Source organism: Hippoglossus hippoglossus, chromosome 3 (genome assembly GCF_009819705.1).
Source record: "Hippoglossus hippoglossus isolate fHipHip1 chromosome 3, fHipHip1.pri, whole genome shotgun sequence".
Lineage (NCBI taxonomy): Eukaryota > Metazoa > Chordata > Actinopteri > Pleuronectiformes > Pleuronectidae > Hippoglossus > Hippoglossus hippoglossus.
The window spans coordinates 7,440,657-7,463,645 of record NC_047153.1 but is presented as its reverse complement, the minus strand read 5'-3'; the positions used below and the strand labels follow the sequence as shown (position 1 = coordinate 7,463,645).

The following is a 22,989-nucleotide window of genomic DNA, read 5'->3' as shown; positions in this document are numbered from 1 at the left end:
CAACCTCAGGCCAAGCCCTCACATTCTCCTCTGCACCCCGAGGCCGACCCTCACATGTCCCCGGGGGTCGACCTACACACTGCAGGGGCCCCTGGGGAGCGTATCAGGCTTTAGTGGTAGCAGAGGCCTTCTGTCCTCTGTCTATCTCCACTCTTTCATCATCCGTCTTTCCATCTCCCTGCATCAATACCTTCATCTGCCCATTCCCACTATCAATCCCAGCATACTCTCAGACTCTCAGACCTTTGTCATCCAACCATCTGCTTCACGGCTATATTTGTAAATGCCGTCGCAATTTAATCATCTGTTCTCCCACGACTCAAGATTCAGCACAGTTTTGCCAAAGGAATCCAAATAATAAAGCATCCCTTTTTTTTGGCATCTGCGTTTTCAATACCTTCTTTAAATAATCACCATTCCCTCCCAAAATGATATATGTAGTGGATATGTATATGTGTGTATGACGAAGTTAAACCATTGGGTGTGTGAGTTATCCTTTAATAAATCTCCCTGCATCGGTGACAATTACCTTTATGATGAGAAACACATTCCACAAGCAGATTAAGAATTGTCAAAGCCAAAAGTCATGTACGAAACCCATTAGAACCCACTGAAATGGTGTCACATTGCCATTACAGCCCCAGTAAAACTGCCATTTCACTGGATAAAAGACCGATCAATACCTCCACCAATCACCAGACACCCACAGATCCATATATCTATTCACCCAACCTGACACTCAGTGGCTGCGTCTACGCAAATCTTCGACACATTGATCTATCCATCTTCCCCCACTGCCACAGTAATAGATGCTCATGCTGATTCAGTCCCCGCAGGACACTGACGCATCACACACAAGAAACCCAGGACTTAAGGAAACGTCGAGTGCAAAAGACTGAGAAGAATGAAGGTGACATCTGCCGTTCACACCGCTCCATAGTTTCCTTGTGCCTTAAATGTACTAGTTTGAAAAACGCAACGTCTTCATTGTGGTCATTGGACATTTGAAAACGATGGCGCTGTCTACCACATTCAATTCCTGATTGTTTTTTATCAGTCGCGACTCGAGCAGCGGCCGTGAATACAAAACATTGTAAACAAATTACTGTCAGTAATAGTTCCACCTTGTCGTGGGTCAAAGAAAATGAATCCTTCATGTTACTTTCCACCATAGCTTCTGCTCATTTGCAGTATTATTTTGTAACTACACAACCAACAGCAGACCAATCTGCTTCCTGTTGACACTGGCACACTCATGCCCAGTGTACGTGAATGGTCAGGAGTGATATACGTTTCCAGTTTGTGTGGACGGAGATTGTTTTAGTTTTAAAACACAGATTTTAAACTTACGTATTAGTATGGATGGAGCCTTCAGTCTATCAGCGGAGATAAGATTGGAGGGAAAAGAGAAACTCTAGGGGGCCTGAGGGAGAAAAGACGTTCTGGCAAATGAAGAGACGGGATAGTAATTCAAGAAAAAAAAGAAAAGAGGAAGAGAGTGAGACAAGTGAGGGTCAAGCAAGGACAAAGACATGGAAGACGTGCCAGAGCGGGATCAGGCAGATCAGCAGTGCAAAGTAGTGTTTCCTGTGCGAGTATTGAGATGCAGATCCCACTTTCTCCACTCATAATGGGGGCTGTCAGGAGAGTGTGCGTGTGTTTGTGTGTGTGGGGTGAGTGGGTGAGGACGTTCATGCGGGAGAGATTCTCACACATCTGCTAACCTGCTTCTCTAATGGGGTGCAAATGGGCCTCCATTGTCCCAGCGCTCGCGGCACCAGGCTGGAATAACCCGACACGTTCACCGGTTCACATGCATACGCGAACATGTACTCACACCGATGCTGACACACACATGCAGAATACCTAATGCCTATGTATAGACCGAGCAAACAAAGCACTGAATAGGGGGCAATAAAGCTTCCCATAGAGATTAAGATGTTTGAAGGAATGTTAAGTTATTTGTTTTGCAAGGAAAAAAAGCTACTTGAGGTTTGTGTTTGTTTGTTTTTTATGTAAAACAGACAAAGGAGTTTTCGAGAATCTTTTCTGAATCAGTAGATATTTAAAAATACTTTTTTTGTTCAACTTTTACTCTTTTTATTAATGATCAGCTGCAGAAGTAAAAGCAGAACCTCTTCAGTCCAAATATTTCCACAACTGTGTTTTACCAAAGCTGGCCACAACTCTGCTGAAATGGTTTTTAACTGGGCGCTCTTGCTGACTTGGGAGTTTGGGGGGGGGGGATGGGGGTTTAACAGAAGTGGGGGGGGTGCAATACGGGGTCACACAGGAGGAAAACCGGGTTGGGGGTGGGGGGGTCGCTTTTTCTCTGCGGGCTCCAGGAAAGAAAGGAAGGAAGCCAGAGCGAAGCAGAGGAGCCCGGACCGACCGAGCAGAGAGGGATGGTGGGGGGTGGGGGTGGGGGGGAGGGGAGGCGGGACTGGAGCAGGAGCGCTGCTCATTGGTTGGCTGCGGCTCGCTCTATCTGGATGGATTGACTTAGCACGGGTCAAATTACACCATTTGTCGTGCATTAGTTTGTTTTTCTCCCAGCCAGGAGAAGTTGATTCACTACGACGCGCACAATATTGTGTGTGTTTTTTTTTCTTCCTGTGGATTACGGCAACAAATCAGGATACAAAACAAGCGATTCCAATGAGGTGAGTTCCCGTGGATGGACTTTAATGCGCCGCGTTACGCAGCGAAAGTGTTTTTCTTTTTTTGTGTCTGGGAAAGAAATATCTCTTCTGCCCACGTCGCTCTGCAAAACTGATGCTTGCAAAACAGAAATAGTTCAACTCCGGACTGTTATCTTTTGATTTGTAATTCAAATGCAGTTTTCTATCAATTCATTTCAAACCTGGCAGCGTTTCTCCATGTATCTGTGCAGCGCCTCTCCGCCGCGTAACAGAGAACAAACCAAATCCAAATACTCTGCTCCGCTCTTTATGTGTGAGGCACTTTATCCTCTCTTTGACTCTGTCGTAAATCTGTGTAGTGTTTCTACTAAAGTCGCATTATTAGAACGTGCATCCCACTGATAAATCCTCATTTATTTAACCAATACCCTGTTTGGATAAACGAGCGCAGAAAAGTGTAAAGCGCAACTGTGCGTAATTCTAGTATTTTTCCTTTATTCCGCCGGGTACGTGCTGTATCACGCTCCCCCTCGGTCCACACGCCCTCTGTTATTTTTATCCCGGGATTGAAATCAATGATTGTGCGTAAAGTCGGAGCGCGGGGAAGCGAGGATAGCCCGTCGTTAATGTTTATGTATTTTCCCCCCTTTCGTTTCCAAAGTTAGCAGTATAGTGGAAGGGGATGGTTCCTTGGTGTGTGTGTGTGTGTGTGTGAAAGAGAGAGAGGGAGGGAGGGAGGGGGCTGTGTGGTCGTGGCCAGAGCTTTGAAGATCAGTCATCAGAGCGCAGGGGCCCGGGGACGGAGGAAGAGCAGGCGGAATCCGAAATGCTCTTATGTGGCGAGCGGAGCTGAAATCTGTGCGCAACTGTGGATAAGAGAGAGCAAAGTGGGGTCCGGATGGAGAATGAAATAACAGGAATACACACGCTGGGTGTTTTCTCTTAAATGGATTACCAAAGGAATAATGTGACATGCGTTTGGATTGCCCAGTTCATGAGTGAAATTGGATACTCAAGGTAGGTGTCCTCGATTATTTGTTTAATTAATATATCGAGTGTTTTCAGGGCAAACTCACTCATTATTATTATTATTAACGTGGATCCAGGATGGAATTCAGGCTGTATCACTCCTGGCTGTTATTCCATCCGGGGAGCGACTTTCTAGTGATTACAGTCTATAAAAAGGGATCAGGTACTTATACGTGCTAAAGTAAAATGTAAATTATTTTTTACACGGATGGATCTGAAACGTGCATCATTAAAAAATAACCCACAGTAAAATCAGAGCCACGCCATGTTAGTCCTCCAACGCACCTTGCACGCAGAGAAGTGTCCTTTACAGTTTCAGTCCCAACAGCTCATCTCTATTGTATTTGGTTCCGAGTGGAGTTAAACGGTTCGCGAATTAAAGTGTTTGCATCTCCACAAAATCAACTTGGAAATAAAAACACCGTGCACAAGATGGGACGGAGCACGCGGCTAAATACAGTAATAAACAACAAAAGACGCACAGGATGCGCAGCTTGACTTAAAGGCTCCCGACTGACCCTCATCTATTTAATGTATTTCCCAATTTCATTATGGTTTTCTTCTGTTGCATAATGAATTGGAGAAGCGCTCGGAACCTTTTTTTATTTTTTATTTGGGGAGGCACATCAGCACGGAAGCCCAGCCCTGTGGAGGCAGCTCAACGCAGCCCCATCACTGCTGTCACTCCACCGCTGTCCCCCGCGTCTTTGTTGTCTTTTGTATTAGTCCTACATGTGGACTAAAGGGACCTGAAAAGATTTACCACGGATAAAACTTGAATGCCTTCACGCCCCGGTCGACACAATGCGAGCATTAGAGCCCGGGCTGCTGCGTGGACTGCGTGCGTAAAAGAGGAGCGGAAGATCTCCAAGGAAAACTAGAAGAAACACAAGCGAATGAAAGAAAGGAAAGAGGATAATGAAGGAAGATGGGTAAACATAATGGTTCATATGATTAATAAGGAATGTGTGAATTTTCAGTCATTTTAGGATCTGTTCCATTTTAGTTTATAATTAAAAAACTGGCCAAATTAAGTAAATTATTAAAATACAATAAAAATGGCTATGCTTAAGTTAACATGATAGACTAACCCGATGTGCTAAATAATGTTTTTTAAATGCAGGGTAAAAGTACACACTCTTATTAAATGTTTATTCAATTCATTGGTTAAAATACTGTCACAAACCAGCTGCTTTACAAAGAGAAGTACACAAGTTAATTTATTTCAACATAAACTCCCATTTGTGTTGATTTTCCATAAAATCTGAAGTGCCTGATCTCCGTCACAGAGGAGAACGCTGACTTAGTAACTGAAACTACAAACTTAATAAATGGCAGGAGCGCCAAACTCCAGCCAGGTCCAACATCAGAACCAGCTTTGGGCTCATTGACAGCACAGCTGGCTGGTGCATCTCATTCCGCCTCACTGGCCGCAGGGTCAAAACTTAGCGACCAGAACGACCACCGTTAACCCCCACTTCAGCCGGCTGTAACCCCGGAACAACCACCATTAAACCATGCAGTGATCAGCGTTAACCCCTCTGCAGCCTTATGGTTTCCATAAAACCGCCGCCTCGATTCATATTGTTACATTCTCAACTGAGCTGAGTGATAAATGTTTGACCTTGTGCACATTTTCAGTCAAGATGTTTAGATAGTTTGTTCTGTTGAACCCCCCCTTTTACGAGCCCCAGAGCAGCTCTCCTGAACGTAGGACCACTGACCGGGGGTGGGGTTCCATTGTGTTGACTTGCCCAAAGCCCCTTTTGTTTCCTGGTCACACCTGCAGCTCAGTCCCTTTGTGCTCCACTATAGCAGAACTACCGCTGAGCACAGCCATTCTCCTGTTTCACTCCTCCTCTTGTCAAGGTAGAGAAGAAAGGCAGGAAAGCAGATTTTGGGGTGGCACAGTCCTCTCCCTTCGGCCAAATCTCTGAAGCAACAAGTCCAACCGAGCCTCTCAGAAGTGATCCTTCAGGTTGGCGGTTATTACTGAAGTGGGGAAAGGGGTAGCAATCATTTCTGGGCCTGTGCGCTGGCTGCTCTAATCATCTGGCTGGCTCACTGTCCTATGTGGCTGAATCTTGATTACTTTCTCAGAGCCACAGTTGAGAGTTCAGACATATCCAGCTTTGGACGGACAAGTCGCGCATGCCTGCAGATGCATTTTGACGTGCATACATTCGCCGAGTGTGAGGAGTGAAGCGCCTGAAACCGAACCCCTGTGCTATCTGATTTCCTGCGCTGTTAGGTTTACAGCTCAGTATGGTGCTAGATGACAAGTCAAGCAGCCTCAAGCAGCAGCAGCCATTGTTCCGCTGGGATTACATCCACCCATCACATTCACACACAACTTACGAAACGTCACGCACCTCTGTTGTTTTGCCTTCCTTTTTATTAGCCCCAACTCCTGCAAAAAGACAAACCGTTCTGTGTGGAAGTGGAGGAGAGGTTACGGCTGACATGTGCCAGTGAAAGCACAGCTAAGAGGGAAATGTGTTAATCCGTCATCTTAAACTCGGAACACTAAATCTTCTGCTAGTGTTGAGCTGCAGACCCCCAGACCAGCAGAGACAGTATTTCAGCCGACCCCCTCCCCGTGTTTAACTCCATGGGCCTGAGCCAACAACATCAGCAGGGAAAGAGCGCGGTTGTAGGACATTGAAAAGCCTGTAATAACAGAGGTAGAGTGAGGCAAGGCTGAATGGCACCGAGTTGCGTGACAAGCCCAGCGTTTCTAGGCTTGTTGAGTCCTACATGCACACGCACACAGACACACACACACACACACACACTGGAGGGCAGGAACAAGAGAGTGCAAAGGAATAGTCAATAGAAAACACGCTGGGCTCACTAGAGATTGAGAAGTAATTTTAGATCGCTGACCTCTGAATGTCTTCTGTTCCTGTTTTACATTAAAGTTTCTGAGGAAAGCCTTCGCCTCCGCAGCGTGGCTATTACCATGCAAGGAATCATGGATCAGAGCTGAGCCTCTGCCTGTGGTTGGACTGATTTTTCTCCTGAATTGTTTAGTGAAGGAGAATAGCAGGAATAAAGTGGTGTGAACGCGCGAGCTTATGAAGAGGCGATACAGAGCAGGACTCTAAACTCTGACAAGCGAGGAAATGATTTACTCGCGAACACGGCCAAGTTCAGGTTCGCAGCGCAGCCTGCAGTCTGTATGATAGCACTATAGAATTGATATGCGAGCTGGGTTTATTTACCTTTCATAGCTCCCCCTTTTTTTTTTCTGTTGTTGTGCGTGAGGTATCTATTCCTGTCCCAGGCTTCTCCTCGAAAGTCAGCAATTTATTGCTTGGGTTTTAACACAGTACATTTCTTGGTGTGAGAGCATCTGAACCAGGTAATAAAAAGAAATAGCTGCTCTTTGCCGAGCAGCGCCATCACTTCTGGTTTAGATTAAGCTGCTGACAGTTGGTTTTGGATATAGATCTGCGAGACTGTGTGCATAGATTTGTCGATTGTTTGTGTCCAGACATTCATTTGTATCTGGATTAGAGTGTAGTGAGTCTGTGCTTCATTGACGTTTGCAGTTGCTGAAAGAGAAATCTTTCTATTCCGTCAAAACACCAAACCCGTAATTTAACTATTAAGTGGACTAATTAAGATGAAGTGCCTCCTCGTCCTGGCCTTGCATTAACTCAGCCATAATGACACTGCTCTTTCACAGGCCTCAGTATTCCACAGAAAACTGAGCAGCCATGATTACACACAGTTGATGACTAAAACACGCCAGGATTACTCTGATCCCATCTCACCACCACTTCCATTTTTTGGTGACACATCATCGTACAGTAACTGTTCAGACCTAAAGTGGGTTGTTAGTGCCCGTCTCGTAAAAAGGCTGCTCACTTTTCATCAGCCTGTCGATATAAACACTCCGTGGCCACGTCATGTGATGGATTATCCCTCTATATTTAGCTAAAATACCGTTTCTGTCGGCCAAGAACCGAGTTCTCTACTTCACAAGTGTGGTGGTTCTTCAGAAATCTTTAAACTCTTACGAGAACAAAAGCAAAAAATTCCCACTCGGGGCCACAGTGACGTGGTGAAGTCCACACACTGGCTTCGCTGGTCGCTGATGGGCCGCACTTCCTGTGTGGATCAATCAAAGCACTAATGGCTTGGCAGGCAGGGCTCTCAGACAGCACTGGAGCAGGTGTGCTTTGGGGCTAATTGAAAAACGAGTCGATACCATGTGTGTGTTTGTGCGCGTACACATGCTTCAGTCTTTGCATTACACCATTTGAAAGAGCGTTTATGTATGTGCAGCCATGTGTGTGTGTGTGTGTGTGTGTGTGTGTGTATCCCACTGTGCTCCCAGCTAATCCATCCCTCAGCCCGTGTGACGTCTCCCAGTAAATTGTTTATATCCGTTCAGGCTTTGCCAGCATGAATAATTTGTTTGTCTCATAAATATTTCAACATACACCGATCATTAATATGCACATACACAGTCTGTCTTTAATGCACTTCTCAACACACTAACATTCACACTAAACCCCTGCCACTCCCACGATAAATTATTACCGACGTAGCCGCTGCTGTATCATGTCTGCAATCAGATGCGTTGCAAACTATTATCCACAAAAATGACAATGTCAAAACAACAGTGCGCAGCTGGGCCCCCCCGCCCCCCAAACACAAAGACGAGTAAATCGCTGCAATAAAGCACAGTAGCCCCGAGGAGAGGCTGGAGCAATAACAGCCAACAGAGCGCTAATAGAAGTCAGCTAAGGTCAGAGCGGGGGCTGCACCAGTGATGGTGATGAGGTTGAAATGTGCTGATTAGTGTTGAGCCGGGCCCAAGACAAACCAATTGAAGCACAGATGTACAGACGCAGCAGGGCGGCCACGTCCCTCACAGAGTGGACATCCGCTGCATCCAACACTCACAGAGGAGCCCCGTCGGTCAGTTGGCTGACCTTCCCTGAGACAGCAGATGCAGGGAGAGGTGGAGGGGGAAAGCGGCTAGGGCCACTGACAGTTCACTCGTCAATAAGCCAGAGAGCGCTTTCTTTGCATTTCACTAATTTGACGTGTAGCGACAAGAAAAGAAAAATCTGCTGCAGAACTTGTACTTTCATTGTTGTGAGTTGGACGATGACTTTGTATTTGACTCATAAGACCACAGCTTGCAGTAGGGGGAAATATGAAATGTTATACACGCTAACCAACAATAATGCATTTTGTGTGTGCTCACAGGTAACAACTCCACCAGTGTGAAACAGGAAGTGTCGTCTGTGAGCAGCCATGGGCCAGAGAGCTGCGCTTCTGCTCAGTGAGCTGCTGCTGCTGCTGACAGCCTCACGCACTCTCCTCGCAGTCAGCTTCCCCGAGGACAGCACACCCCTCGATGTCGTCGACGCACACTGTGAGTGCACGCACACAAATTAACTCAGCAGGCACGGAGAAGTAGAGACTAGGATAACGGCAACGTCGTTGAAAAAGTCAACAAGTGTCCTTTATGTGCCTCACGTATATTTGTATTTTGCTCCACAATATTTTCACTGAATTAAGACAAGTACCAACCTCCTACTTCTAGTCATATCAGCAGTTCAGACACTATCATGCCATATCCATAGTAATAAAATCAATCTGCTGTATGGCCAGTTGTACCATTAAGTAGAGTTCATTTTCATCTCTGTGATTTATTGGCAGAACGGAGAGATGTGCTGACATAGGCAGTTGTTATCTAAAGCACAGTGACACACAGATATAATAATATGGAAAATACAGGAGATATTGGTACTGTACTATGACTCATGACTGATTGCAAGGGGGATTTGTAGAAAAGCTCAAATGTGGCAAGAAGTGAGTGGGGCTTTCCCACGCAGCAGTGTCGGCTTTAACCATGAGTTTCCAATTAACTGTGTGTGTGTGTGCGATATCTTCACAGTTACACGGAAGTACCCTGTGTTCAGAGGCCGGCCCTCTGGCAACGAGTCGCAGCATCGCCTTGACTTTCAGCTGATGACCAAGATACAGGACACACTGTTCATCGCTGGCAGGTAAACTCAACACACACACACACACATCAATTATCTCCATCATCCTTTCTCTCTCTCTTGCTCTTTCACACATCCCCCACACCAATATACTCCGTCATTCCTTGGCAGGTAAACAGTGGCGTAAAGGGGGGGGTAAAAAGCTCTTAGTGTTATTGGATCTATGGCTTCTAGGCCTGCGTCTGATGTATATAGGCAGCATTGATCCAGGAAAGAGGTCTATCATCCCGGCCTGACGCTCTGTCAGGGGTTTCTTGGCATCTTTACATGTCTTTTGGGTATTTATGGGCACTGGGATTAATCTGACCGCCAGCTCTAATAATGTTGCAGGAAATCACCTCGACATCTACAGTATAAAACTCCCAGCTCCCGAGCCGCCGCAATCACCGGCACATGTATCACTGTTGTCAGGTGGATCCTCCTATTGCCGGGTTGGGGCAGTCGATGTGTTCACTGAAAGGGAATCAAAATGCTTTTCTGTAGTTGTTGATAAAACCAGCTGACATAAGCGGAGCAATAAGTGACGTGTCATCGGAAAATGTATAGCAGTGCGGACATTCAGGTTTTTATGTAACGGCCATAAAAAAAACCTCTGCAACACATATTACAGATATTCAGATATAATTTTCATTTTTTTCTAACTCAGGTTTTGGGAAAGAGAAGTTTAGTGTTTGTCGCTGTAAGAAAAGGCTGAAACCAATGTTATAAGGTCTTTAAATGGCAGCTACAGTTCAGAAAATATTCTCATAACGGCAAATAAATACCTAAAGTAGACAAACACGGCAAGTGAGCGGCTGAATCTGCAGCCTTTTCCTCTAATAATGTTTAAAGAACAGCTAATCCATAGAGGAAGGGTTTTTCAAAACAGAAGAGATTATCAGTAAACCCTGATTACAGTTTATATGAACATATTCCTGGTTGTGCTGTGTCGCTAAGCTGTGTTGTGTTGTTGTTGTGTGTCCACAGAGATCAGGTGTACCTAGTCAGTCTGAGAGAATCCTACAGGAATGAGATCATTCCTTACCGGGTAAGATTCTCGCCACAAGCTGCTCTCTCAATCCACAAACAGTAAAAGGGCTCCATAGAAAATACAGAGCCATTCATCACTGAATGGACAGGTTGTAAAATGAGAAACTGGAAAAGGAAAGACTGTGTGTATGTGTGTGCGCGTGTGTGTGTATATGTGTGTGTGCGCGTGTGTGTGAGCGTGTGCAAGCCCATGTGTGTATTTCTGTGTGTGCCGAGTGTCTAATGCTCCATGCTGGTTCTTACAGAAGCTAACGTGGCGATCAGGCCAAGCTGACAGAGACATGTGTGCCGTCAAGGGAAAACACAGAGTACGTATAAAAAGAAAATCATTCACCTAATAGCTTCCGTTTCGTGTCCCACCGCACGGACAAAGAGCTGTGAACAGAGATGCTGGCTGCTTCTCAAAAACGCTGTTGCGTCTCTGTTTTTTTCAGGACGAGTGCCACAACTTCATAAAGGTGCTGGTTCCCAGAAACGACGACCTGGTGTTCATCTGCGGTACCAACGGCTTCAACCCCATGTGCAGATACTACAGGGTCAGTAGCCGGTGCCTTTACATTTTCATAAGTCAAAGTTTGGACACTGGAGATGTGCATAAAGGAACGCAAACAAAATCCGGACTAGTTTTGTGTTAATATCCTTAAGTAACGCAATCTTTATTTCCTTTTAAACACATACGACTTGACTCCATTTCATTGATTCATTTCTATGTGTGCTCATTTCCACGGCGTTTCTTGACAAACCTCCGTTAACGTGTGGGCGGCCGTTGTTTTCTCCTCAGCTGGATAACCTCGAGTTAGATGGAGAAGAGATCTATGGACTGGCACGGTGCCCGTTTGACTCCAGGCAAACCAACGTCGCTCTTTTCGCTGGTACGGGTCAAACACACACTCGCCCACACACACACACACACACACACACACACACACACACACACACACACACACACACACACACACACAGTCTTTCTGAAGAAAAACTGGTGTGTTCCTACTTACGCTCTCATTATCACCTCTGTGTCTTTGCCACAGTTAAACTGGGCCTGCAGCGATAACAACTCAGCCAATTAAGCCTTATAAAAGAGGAAGAGCAACAAAGCATTGAAGAGCAGTGAATCGCAGTTTTTGTTGACTCTGCTGCTTGTCGTTGTTCGTTTTTCAGAAGGGAAGCTGTACTCCGCCACCGTGGCTGACTTCCAGGCCAGTGACGCTGTCATCTATCGCAGTATGGGTGATGGATCGGCCTTGAGGACCATCAAATACGACTCCAAATGGCTGAAAGGTAAGCAAACGCCTCTCCATCGCTCTCAATCTTTAGTCTTGCTTTTTCTTGGGAGGTACACGTGTCGACCTGCCACCTAGCCTAATACGCACAGCGGCTTTGCATGGCGTGTGTGTGTGTACTTGGCTGTCAGAGCAGTATTTTGGAGTGATACACAGCGCTCCCGCCTTGCCAAGCTCCATGGGGATATGGCCTGTTCTCTCCCAGGCAATCTAGGTCACCCCTAGTCATATACAGCCTTGCACAAATCCCTGAAATATTCAACATGCACAGTGGTGGTGACGGTGCAGAAATCCACTTCAACTCTCTGCCTCTCTGTCTCTCCCTCAGAACCTCATTTCCTGCATGCAGCCGAGTATGGGAATTATGTGTACTTTTTCTACCGGGAGATCGCGGTGGAGCACAGCAATCTGGGCAAGGTGAGAGGACGTGCACTTGTCGTTCGTAATCTATTACATATTCCACACGGACGCAGCATGCAGGGCCTTTTATCTGAACCCCCAAAAAAAGGCTTACACCTCCCTCAGTGCATGGATCTGTGCCACAAATGGCCCCAGTAGTAAAGGGGCCCATTCAGGCGACGACAATACGTCACATTAGAATACAGGAGAATTTTCAACAGCCTGCATTTGCTGGGAATATTCAGCTAATGTAATACCATTACACAGTGGGACGATTTGTGTCCGAGACACTGCGGACTGCCTGCTGAGGGCATTAGGATGTTCTGTGTTCGAGGCCAACTACAGATTTGAACGTGGCTCATCCCTCAGCTGGTCTGGCAGAGCTGCAGGAAGCCAGCATCCTCAGTCAGCCACCGGCTAATAAATATTTCAAACCTACTAATGCTGGGGCGACACCTGGCCTCTGATGGAGGTTTGCGTTGGTAAATTATTAAATCTGTCCCGGCCAACTGCTGCACACACTTCATTTAGACTCAAGGCCTTGGTCACACACATGTGCCATCGAACATACAGTCACATGGGGCAGCGTTAGGCATCTCAAGGCCATTTGTGTGTGTTCATCTTTTTTTAAATCGAGCACTCCCGTCAGGGGGAAGCGTCTCCACACACAAAGTTAAATATGAGAGTGTGTGTTTTGCTAAGTCGTCTGTGCCGAGTTGCTACAGGATGGACAGATGCATTATTCAGCATGTTGAAGTGTTTTTAGCGATGTTCACTCAGCTGCTTTCCTCTTCCGCCCGCCTCTGTCTGCTCTTAAACCCCTGCTCCTCTCAGGTTGTGTATTCTCGCGTGGCCCGGATCTGTAAGAATGACGTCGGTGGGTCACAGCGAGTGCTAGAGAAGCACTGGACGTCTTTTGTGAAGGCGAGGCTGAACTGCTCTGTGCCGGGGGAGTCCTTCTTCTACTTCGACGTGCTCCAGTCCGTCACTGACATCATCGACATCAACGGGGTTCCCTCGGTGGTGGGTGTGTTCACCACACAGATGAACAGGTAAGCCACGGCCGCTGTTAGTTGCTGAATGAACAAGGACAGAATTTTGAAATTTTGAATTTGAAAATCAACATTTCTTTGTCTCCACAGTATCCCAGGGTCAGCAGTGTGTGCCTTCTCCATGGCCGACATAGAAAAAGTATTCTGGGGTCGGTTCAAAGAGCAGAAGACTCCTGATTCGGTGTGGACTGCATATCCGGAGGAGAAGCTTCCCAAACCGCGGTAAGGACGCAACATTTCTGTTCCTCTGAAAGAAAAAATTCAAAACTGTCTACAGCTGCACTGAGCCAAGACTCAGAAAGGGGCTTTAATCTGAAAATTCAGATTTTAAACACGGCTCTCTTTGACTTTCTTTGAGGTGGTGCCACTTGACTCTGCAGCTGTTTACCACCTGTCATGTTTCTCCCTTTTTAACCCCTCGTTGTCCAGGTCAAACCCAATGGAATCAAATCTTTCAGCAAAGGGACCCGGGTTATTAGCTTTGACCCGGCAAACACATTCACCATCTGCTGATGAATTAATTATTAATTTGGCATAATTAGACCCGTTGCATATTTAACCTGTTTACAGCCAGCACGTATATTTGTAGCCCTGCCCTGTGTCCCAAACACAAAGTCCACGACGCACCTCATTACCCCCGTAAATCATTGATGGAGGATAACCACGCATATGTATATTTTATGTGAGCCAACTGAGGCCCTTTTTGTGATCCCAATAAGCACCTGCTCCACCCCCCCACCCTCTTGTTGCACTTTTTCAATGCACGTTATTATGACTCTCTGGTGTGTGATAGTATGGGCTGATCTTTGACCTTTTGCCCTGTGTGTGTTTGTGCAACCTTCATCCCAGACCCGGGAGCTGTGCAGGTCATGGTCCAGCTGCGTCCTTTAAGAGCTCCATCGAGTTCCCGGACGACACCCTGCAGTTCATCAAGTCGCACCCCCTCATGGACACAGCTGTGCCTTCCATCGGGGACGAGCCTTGGTTCACCAAGACACGTGTCAGGTAAATAGACCAGATGAGTGTCCTGATGGAAATACCTGAGAGAAATAAACATGCATCTTTTTAATCATGAATACTAACACTACAAGGTCCCTTTTTCATCTAACAAAATTAGCCTAATTTACCTCAATGGTTCAGTGTTTATTAACTAGGAAAAAAAATCGAAGCTAGAATGACTCTCAGTGGCCCAACAATCCCCTTATGAAACCACATTTAATTTCAGAGTTTTTATTAGGATCTGCACTAAAATTAACACACTCTTTTCCACAAGATCCCAAATTAATCTCTGAGAAATCAACGAAAATGTTGAAAAACGCTCTTGCAACCATTAAAGTCAGTGAAAAAAATAGAAATACTGTATCTGCCCCCTGATCCAGATCTGCACCAACATTTTATGGATTGTTTATCGGGGTCATGCTCCATCTGTCCACACAATTTCCTGGAAATCGGTTGAGTAGTTGTTGCGTAATCCTGCTAACTAACAAACTGGATTACATTATAAATTCATAATTTATACATTTTATAACATAAATTGTAGAAAAGTTGTAATCTGAGCAGTAAACAAGACTGAGAATCTGATCAATCTTTCGATGCAAACTCTCAACAATAAAATTCAGTCAGTGTTTCGGTTCAGAACTCAAAAGCACTAAGGTTCAACACGTAGCTGCACATGATAGCTGAGCAATTAACCATACAGGACAATGATTTACTTGTACAATAATACGCCCGTCTCACAATGTCCACTGGAGGTGAATAGAGAGCATGTTGATATCAAGCGCAATCGATGAAGTGATAAAAAGTTTGACCTTGAATTAAACGATCTCTCCTGTTCTGAATTGGAATTCGGTGAATAACACTTCCCCCCCTGCTGTGTGTGAAGGTACAGGCTGACGTCGCTGGCTGTGGACAACGAAGCAGGGCCCCACAAGAACTACACGGTGGTGTTCATCGGGGCAGAGTCAGGTGTCGTCCTCAAGGTTTTGGCCAAGACCACCTCTTTGTCCCTGAATGACAGCCTGCTTCTGGAGGAGATAGACGTCTTCAACAGGGCAAAGTAGGAACACATGCCCTTTACCCTCTCTCTGTGTCGGCCTCTGTTCTCGTTTTCTCTTCCTTGTCTGTCCTCTGTCTGAGGAGTCAGCTACTCTCATATTGAAAGTTCATGCACATGCACAATCCACATTTCTTTTGTGCTTGGATATAAATTGGCACAGTTCTGTTTCTCAGAGGTTAAAATCTGCTTAAATTGTGAGAGAGAGAGAGAGACGCTTTTTGTGGCCCCTCCACTGAACAAGTGATTGAATCTGCCCGAGACTGAAACTGTAGCCAGACTTATCTGATAAACCTCTGATCATGTTTCTCTTTTCCCTTTCCAGGTGCCTGTCTAACCATGAAGACGACAAGCGTGTCCTCTCGCTGCATGTGGACAAAGACACACACAGCCTGTACGTGGCCTTTTCGAGCTGCGTCATCCGCATTCCCCTGAGTCGCTGTGAGAGACACACTTCCTGCCACAAGTAAGTGACACTCTGACGTTAGTGGTTAGAATGTGGTCGGTGCGGTCGGTCATAGGGTTGTGTCATAAAGAGGATGAAAACAGACCTTGTGGTTAATGTTCAATCAGAAACAAATGATTATACTGCACCTTCCAGAATGATTAAACCTGACTTTATCATGGTGTGCGTGTGTGTGTATCCAGGTCCTGCATTGCATCAAGGGATCCTTATTGTGGCTGGAAATCTCCCGGAGCTTGTGAGAGGATACTGCCTGGTGTTTTGTAAGTTCACGTCCCAGCTGCAATATGAAGTGCAAATATCACAGATGAGAAAATGAGATAATGCATTTCTTGTTTTGTGTGTGGGGGGGTGGATAAATCTCTCTGCTTACGCGTCTCGTTCTGCTTCTTCTTCTCTTTACAGGACCGGATATGAGCAGGACGTTGAACTTGGAAACACTGCTCACCTGGGAGACTGTCACGGTACGAGTCTCATCTCCATGCCGTCTCATCCTCAGACACATGCTTACAAACACACACACACACACACACAGATATACACACACATTTACACAAGTGAAACACAAACTCATTGCCACATACACCATGAGCCTGTACACTCACACCAGTAACCACTCCAGTAACTTGCCCCGACATGAGTCTATGTGCAGTATTAACACACACATCTACATGCAGTACATGGCCACCTGTAACTAATGCTGCCTGCTGGGGCGGAAAACATGGACATGTACAATCGAGGGTCATGCTCAGCTGGTGCAAAAGGCAGACGTGTTCGGATCACTCACGGCCAGAAAATGGGCCTTTACCGGTTTTCCTTTCAAACATCCGCCCCTCCGTTTGTACCAACTGAACATGACCCAGGCTGAACCTCAGTATTGATCCGAACCAGAGGGCTTCCAGAGCCTCCAGAGAAAAGGACACTGTCAGCGAGTGCTTTATATCTTTATTGTTAAACCCAGTAAACTGCACTCTTGGTGTCTCTTTGGGATTTTACTTTATTTGATTTTTAGATTTAACTTCTGAATTCCCTTATACTGATTTCTTGTCCTTTTTAATTCTTTTAGCGTTTTTGGGCTCTACTTCAGCGCCAGATTACAAATCATTTGGCGACCCTACCTCTGGTTAGTTTGATCTTTTACTCAAATGGTTTCTTTCCTTGAGTTCAGCATCTCCAACCCTGTCTCTCTCCACCGCTGCCTCCATTCATCTTTTCTCACCAAACACCTCTTGGAATGCTTAACACCACCTGCTTCATTTTCATCGTCACATGTGACCACTCCTCCAGGCAACGTCGGCGCTCTATCTCAGCACAGATTCACTTCCTCTTCTTCACTCATCACTTCCTCCTCCCTCTTGCATGCCCAACCACCACCCCTCCGCATCCTTACTGTCGTGTACCAACACCTCCTCTCGGTATCCCCTTCTTTTCCCCATTCAAAACTGTAAATAAAACACAAAAATGTACTTTCATTGGTCTGTGAATGTCAAAACAGCATTTTGTTAAACCATGATAACGTTTATTCATTATTTGTTTGGACACTAACCTTAAAAAATGACACGCTGCTCATGGCCTACTAACTGGGATGATAACAGTATGCTTTACCCACGTCCACACGGTTTGTTAACAATTTGTTTGTCACCACAGACATGGAGTTTTCATCTACGCCAGTCACTGTCCAGCCCAGTGTGCCCATACACCCCCCACTACTCATACCCACTCAGAGCCCCAGCCCTGGGCCTGGTCCAGAGCTCTACGGCTCAGGCTTTGTGCTGCAGGATGACCCAGCCACCTCCCATTCTTTAGACTCTATCCCAGGGGGCCAAGAGGGTAAGGCCCACAGGGAGGCAGCCAGCACGCTGCATTGAGCCCGATCTGATAGCTGCCCGCAATTCTCTCTAAGGCACACGAATGTGAATCCACACTTGTACATATGCAGAGAATCACATGAACAGTGGCAGCTATTTAGGATTTTCATTTTATCATGAACATTTTTCATTAAGTGTTTATGTTCATACATAATTTATGTTTCCATATTTTCATGTTACTTTTGTTTTCTCTCATTTAAGTTGTAATTTTCCTATGTTCAGTCTTACTTCATTTTAGATTATTTATTTCCAGTCACTGTTTTCATGTTGTTTCTTTACAATCCTTTGTTTGGATTTACATTCTGTCTCTGCCGGTGCATATATTTGTCATCTAACTTTAGATATAGTAACTGTCTACTGGCACATCACTGACTGGGCCTGCTCTGCCACATCACTGTTGTGGCCGCATGGTAGATGACTAACTCTTTCAATGTCTGTGGTCACTAACAAACTTTCCGTAGAGCAGCAGCTATCTCAACACCTGGAAGAAAAACTCTCGTCTCTCTTTACTCCAACAATCTTCATTCTGGTTGATCGCTTGATTTGGCTCTTTATCTCTTTAAGAGTGCACTCCTAACCCTGTAGTAGCAGTTAGAACGCATGACAAAATGCCCCTAGGGAACGTTTATTACATTAATTCTTCCCCTCTAAACTAACATAGCATTGCCTCTTATAGCTGGTGAAATGGATGTGGGTACCTAACAACTTCTGCCAATTTTAACCATATTTCTCTTGGATAGCAATGTGTCCGTATTTATGGAATTTGGTTGCGGCTACCCTGTAGATAAAAAAGCAGAAACAGATGCATGGTTGGGGTCACACTCAAACATGCACATTTCTGCTCTTGAATGGGGAAGGACGCTTCACTGAGCACTTTACTTTTGTCACCAGGGGGTTAACCAATGCTTCAATGTTTTGTAGGTGTGTGGGATAACCAAGCAGGTGAGACCAACCAGATGGTCCACATGAACATCCTCATCACCTGCGTGTTTGCAGCTTTTCTCATGGGCGCTCTCCTAGCTGGTTTGATTGTCTTCTGCTACCGAGACTCATTCCTCCGTAAGCCGAGACACGTCCACAAGGACACAGAGTCGGCACCATCCTGCTCTGACTCCACTGGAAGCTTCATCAAGCTCAATGGCCTCTTTGACAGTCCAGTAAAGGTACAGCCATAAAAACAGCTCCAGTGCTTTATGAAAGTCTGAATGGAACAAGAAGTGAATCTGTGTCTAATCTTTTTCTTTCTGATTTTATTGCAACGTTTTTAGGAATACCAAACCAGCATTGAGTCCCCCAAGCTGTACAGCAATCTGCTGAGCAATGGCAAAGACCTGAATTCGCCCAACGGTGATACCAAGACCATGATCCTGCGGGAAAGCTGTCAGCCCCCTGAGCTTGCTGCCCTGCCTACGCCGGAGTCCACCCCTGTGCTTCAGCAGAAAGGCCTCCAGCCCATCAACAACCAGTGGGAGAGGGCTCAGGGCAAGGCCAGTGGGCCCTGCAAGGAGTCCAACTCATCAGCAGCAGCAAAGAGTCCTCAGTTCCTTCTTTCCTCTCCTGCTCCTCCAAACGCCAACGCCAACCCCCACCTTGCCCTAGGACACTCCCACATCCCGAGTGCAGTTGTTTTACCCAATGCCACACATGACCACCCAAATCTTGAGGTGGTCATGTGTGGTGATGATACACTCCCACATTCCTCTGAAAAGAAACCGAAGAACCCAGATTCCAGGGGAAGTAGGAAGGAGCAGAAGAGGTCGGTGGATGCCAGAAATACTCTAAATGACCTTTTAAAACACCTCAATGACTCTGTGGCCAACCCCAAGGCCATTCTTCAAGAGGGATCAGGGCCTCGCCCGAGACAGCATCTCACACTGGAGCCCATGGAGGAGCTGACTGAATTACCCCCCAGGGTGCCCAGCCGTGAGGCTTCCCTGTACTCTCCCTCCTCCTCCCTGCCGAGGCACAGCCCCACTAAGAGGGTTGATGTCCCCATGCCCACCACCCCCACCACACCAACAGGTAGCCTGAGCATGGGGGGCACTCTGGAGCGGCAAAGAGGGGGGTACCAGCTCCACCGGAGTGCGTCTCATAGGCAGTCCTTATCCACCTCACCAAATGGGGTGACCATGGGAGTGTCTTTGTCTCGCCAACACAGTATGAACAGAGGTGGTTATATGCCCCCAACACCCCCCTCCAGACTTGACTCTCATAGTGGAATGATGGCGGCAGGACTGCACTCCCCTCACCCGTCCTCTATGTCACGACAGAGCAACTACAGTGGGCATGGCTCGCTCCCTCGCACAGGGCTTAAACGGACCCCATCGCTAAAGCCAGATGTGCCCCCCAAACCCAACGGGTTTTCACCACAGAGTCCACAGATGCGAGTTGTCAATAAGTACAGTTATTAAAATAGCATGAACACTTCTCAGTGAGCTGTTGGCCTTGACCGTAGAGCTTTGAGCCCTAAGGGCTTGGGGGGGCTATCGATGGGGTAGGGCCGAGTGTGTGTTTGTGTATTGACTTGAGGTGTGTTTCCCCTTTAAATGATATGCACAGTCACTCACACTAAAAAGGGAAAATCACATGTGGCCAAAGATACTCCTTGGGGCTTTTCTGCTCCCTACGCCTCCATCTCCCTCAGTTGTCACGGTAGCCACAAAGATATGAATAGTGGACAGTGGTGAACCTGCTGCTCCCCATTGTATCTTCGCTTGGGTGTCGACCGGTCCCAGTTAGGTACAAGGTTTAGGACGCCAGCAGGGCCTGCTACAGTGTCTGTGTGTGTGGTACTAGGTCCAAACAGTGGAATACTTGAAGAATGGGTGTCATTTGTCACTGCCATTGAGCACTGTCTTCCCACTAATGTGAACTGAACAGAGAGGAGAGGTAGACCATGCCTTTGTTAGTAGGATACCTGGGGCAGAGGAGAGGAAAATCAATTATCGTGGGGTTCGTGTTGCTTGAGATACACATGACCACAAACAGCTGAATCAGGCAGCAACCAACGAACAAAGGAAGAGTGAAGATGTATGCATTTGTGTGTGTGTGTTGACTGGAAAGCAGGCTTATATAAAGCCAGCACACACATTAGGCCTTCACACTTGGTAAATCTAGAGTGTTGCTACATGCCAGAGGATGCACCTTAAGACCTGTAAAAGACCCAAGTCACTGTCTTTCATTTCAACAGCTTTTTTTTGGTCATATTTGAACCCAAATGAAGCAAGCCTAAACCATATGTGTTCGTGTCACTCCATGGGGTTTGGGTTAAGTTGGGACATTGACGCGAACTCACTGGGAAATTTTAGTACATGTGCTGCTATTTTAGACATAGGTGGTTTGTCTTTGATGCATTTGTTTTCTCGACCAGACTGGGGTAGCCCCTGGTATGAGTGTGCACATCTGCTACTGTGTGTGTGTGAGCGTGTGTGTTGTACTGCAGACAGAGGCCAAGTGAAACAGTTTTTGGCAACCAAACGCACTGTTAAAGCTGATACGTGAGAAAAATGCTTCTCTCCTGGACTGAAAGCTCCATTGCCCCGTTTGGGAGTTATACTGGTGGTTCCAGAGACGTCTTTATGTAGCTTAAGTGTTAATAAAAAAAAATACATTTCACATCTTGCTCTGTAAAAGAATTTCGAACAAAATGATTTGCCTTTCTCATGTTTTGCCGTTTTATTTAAAGAATGAAACTAAAGCAACACCAATGGTTTAGCTCATGTGTATGAATTCAACATTTCAGTGCACTTCTGCTGTATTGGAACATTTGTGTCCTCTAGTAGGGGAGCACTATAATTTCCCTCCTGCATAAATCCTATTACGGATATATTAAACTGACTCTAGAACAATACATGGATGTAACACCTCTGTCATCTGTCGTGCCGTGTTCCCTGTGCAGCTTCCCTGCGAGTGGCCAGTGTACAATCAACACAACATTTTACCAATGTGTCCAAATGAGTCATGCTGGGAATGACAAAGATCCTGTAAATACTTAAATACTATAAATAAGGATTATAAATATTTTTAGGCAAGTGAACCTGATTCTGTGCATTGTGTGCCTTATTCACAAAATGAACTACTACAGTATATAATATTGGCAATGTCAATTGGTCCTCTGTATGTTATTGTCATATACTATATAAAGATTTTTTTATACAATTGAAATTCAGCCGGACGTGTGTTGGGAAGTCGCGACCGAATCCGACGTGATGTGGAGACAAATTGACAAACGGACCACAAGCGGGTGGTCGTCACACAAAAGGACGAGTCCAAAAAAAAGCATTTGGGGTATAAATCAGTTTCTTTCTCTATTACTGCTGGTGTTGAAAAGAGCGATGTTAGTCCACCACACAGAGGTGCCATGCAGTGAATGTATTTTCTTGACAGTGGGATGTAGGGTGGTTCGATCTCGCACTGTGGAGCAGTCGGCTCAATGCTGCACACATCCTGCCCACAGCCAATGTATTAACACAGTGTTCACATGAAAGTCCGTCTGTTGGCACGGGGGGGGGGCGGCGATCACGCAGAATCTGTAAATCCACCAGGATTGCGGTGGCAGGAGTCGTTTCTATTGGCCAGTAAGGACGACCGAGGGATCATTTCCCCTCGGCGTCGGGTACATTCTTTGGATGACATCTGCAATCCCATCCCAGTGTCAGTTGCCTGTTTAGCCCAAAGCCACTTTTTGTTTACAAGTGATGATTGTATGTAAAGATTCTTCGCCTGTCATCTGACCAGTGTTTTGGGCTCTTTTCTACTCCGCACACGCACACACACACACACACACTCAACACACACTGCTCAACTGCCTTGTACATTGCAATATGAACTGGGTCTTTCTGTTGCAATCTAAATTGAAGCCTTTATATTTCAGTCTGAGCTCTGTGTACGTGGAGATGAACCGGATTTTTGTCATGTAACGTTGATTTACATACTGTGCAACATGGTGATGCAAGGCCAGCTGTATATATATATCTGATCTCCAGAGTATTTGAGCATGTAGATAGGTTGTAAAGTTGTACTGTGAATGTGTAAATAATAATGATGGTCTTTGTTTCATGATATTTTTTGTTGATTTTTTTAACACAGCATGTATAGTTGAAATAAAACATTACTGCACAGAAACAGGTCTTGAGAGTTTTT

General features: G+C 45.9%; 1 protein-coding gene across 6 annotated transcripts; it reads left to right on the top strand.

Moving 5' to 3' along the window:
- Positions 1-1,519: 1,519 nt before the first annotated feature.
- sema6dl (sema domain, transmembrane domain (TM), and cytoplasmic domain, (semaphorin) 6D, like) lies at positions 1,520-22,971 on the top strand. Of its 6 annotated transcripts, XM_034581829.1 has the most exons (22): positions 1,520-1,667; positions 2,604-2,663; positions 8,898-9,066; positions 9,592-9,703; positions 10,667-10,727; positions 10,975-11,037; positions 11,164-11,265; positions 11,511-11,601; positions 11,891-12,010; positions 12,341-12,429; positions 13,246-13,463; positions 13,554-13,685; positions 14,313-14,468; positions 15,346-15,519; positions 15,842-15,982; positions 16,165-16,242; positions 16,385-16,443; positions 17,046-17,102; positions 17,627-17,809; positions 18,769-19,010; positions 19,116-22,337; positions 22,392-22,971. In XM_034581829.1, exons 3-21 carry the CDS (start codon positions 8,946-8,948, stop codon positions 20,256-20,258), a joined length of 3,342 nt encoding a protein of 1,113 aa, XP_034437720.1. In that variant the 5' UTR covers positions 1,520-1,667; positions 2,604-2,663; positions 8,898-8,945; the 3' UTR covers positions 20,259-22,337; positions 22,392-22,971. The 6 variants fall into 6 exon arrangements, with proteins under 6 accessions (XP_034437720.1, XP_034437719.1, XP_034437718.1 ...); XM_034581828.1 differs by lacking the exon at positions 1,520-1,667 and having other exon boundaries at positions 2,525-2,663; XM_034581827.1 differs by lacking the exons at positions 1,520-1,667; positions 2,604-2,663 and adding an exon at positions 3,397-3,659.
- Positions 22,972-22,989: the final 18 nt, after the last annotated feature.

Excerpts from the sequence above, each read along its gene's own strand:
- sema6dl (XM_034581829.1), top strand. The coding sequence starts at position 8,946 with ATGGGCCAGAGAGCTGCGCTTCTGCTCAGTGAGCTGCTGCTGCTGCTG. Across the intron at positions 11,266-11,510 it reads CCATGTGCAGATACTACAGG|CTGGATAACCTCGAGTTAGA; the intron begins GTCAGTAGCCGG and ends TTTTCTCCTCAG. Across the intron at positions 12,011-12,340 it reads CGACTCCAAATGGCTGAAAG|AACCTCATTTCCTGCATGCA; the intron begins GTAAGCAAACGC and ends TCTCTCCCTCAG.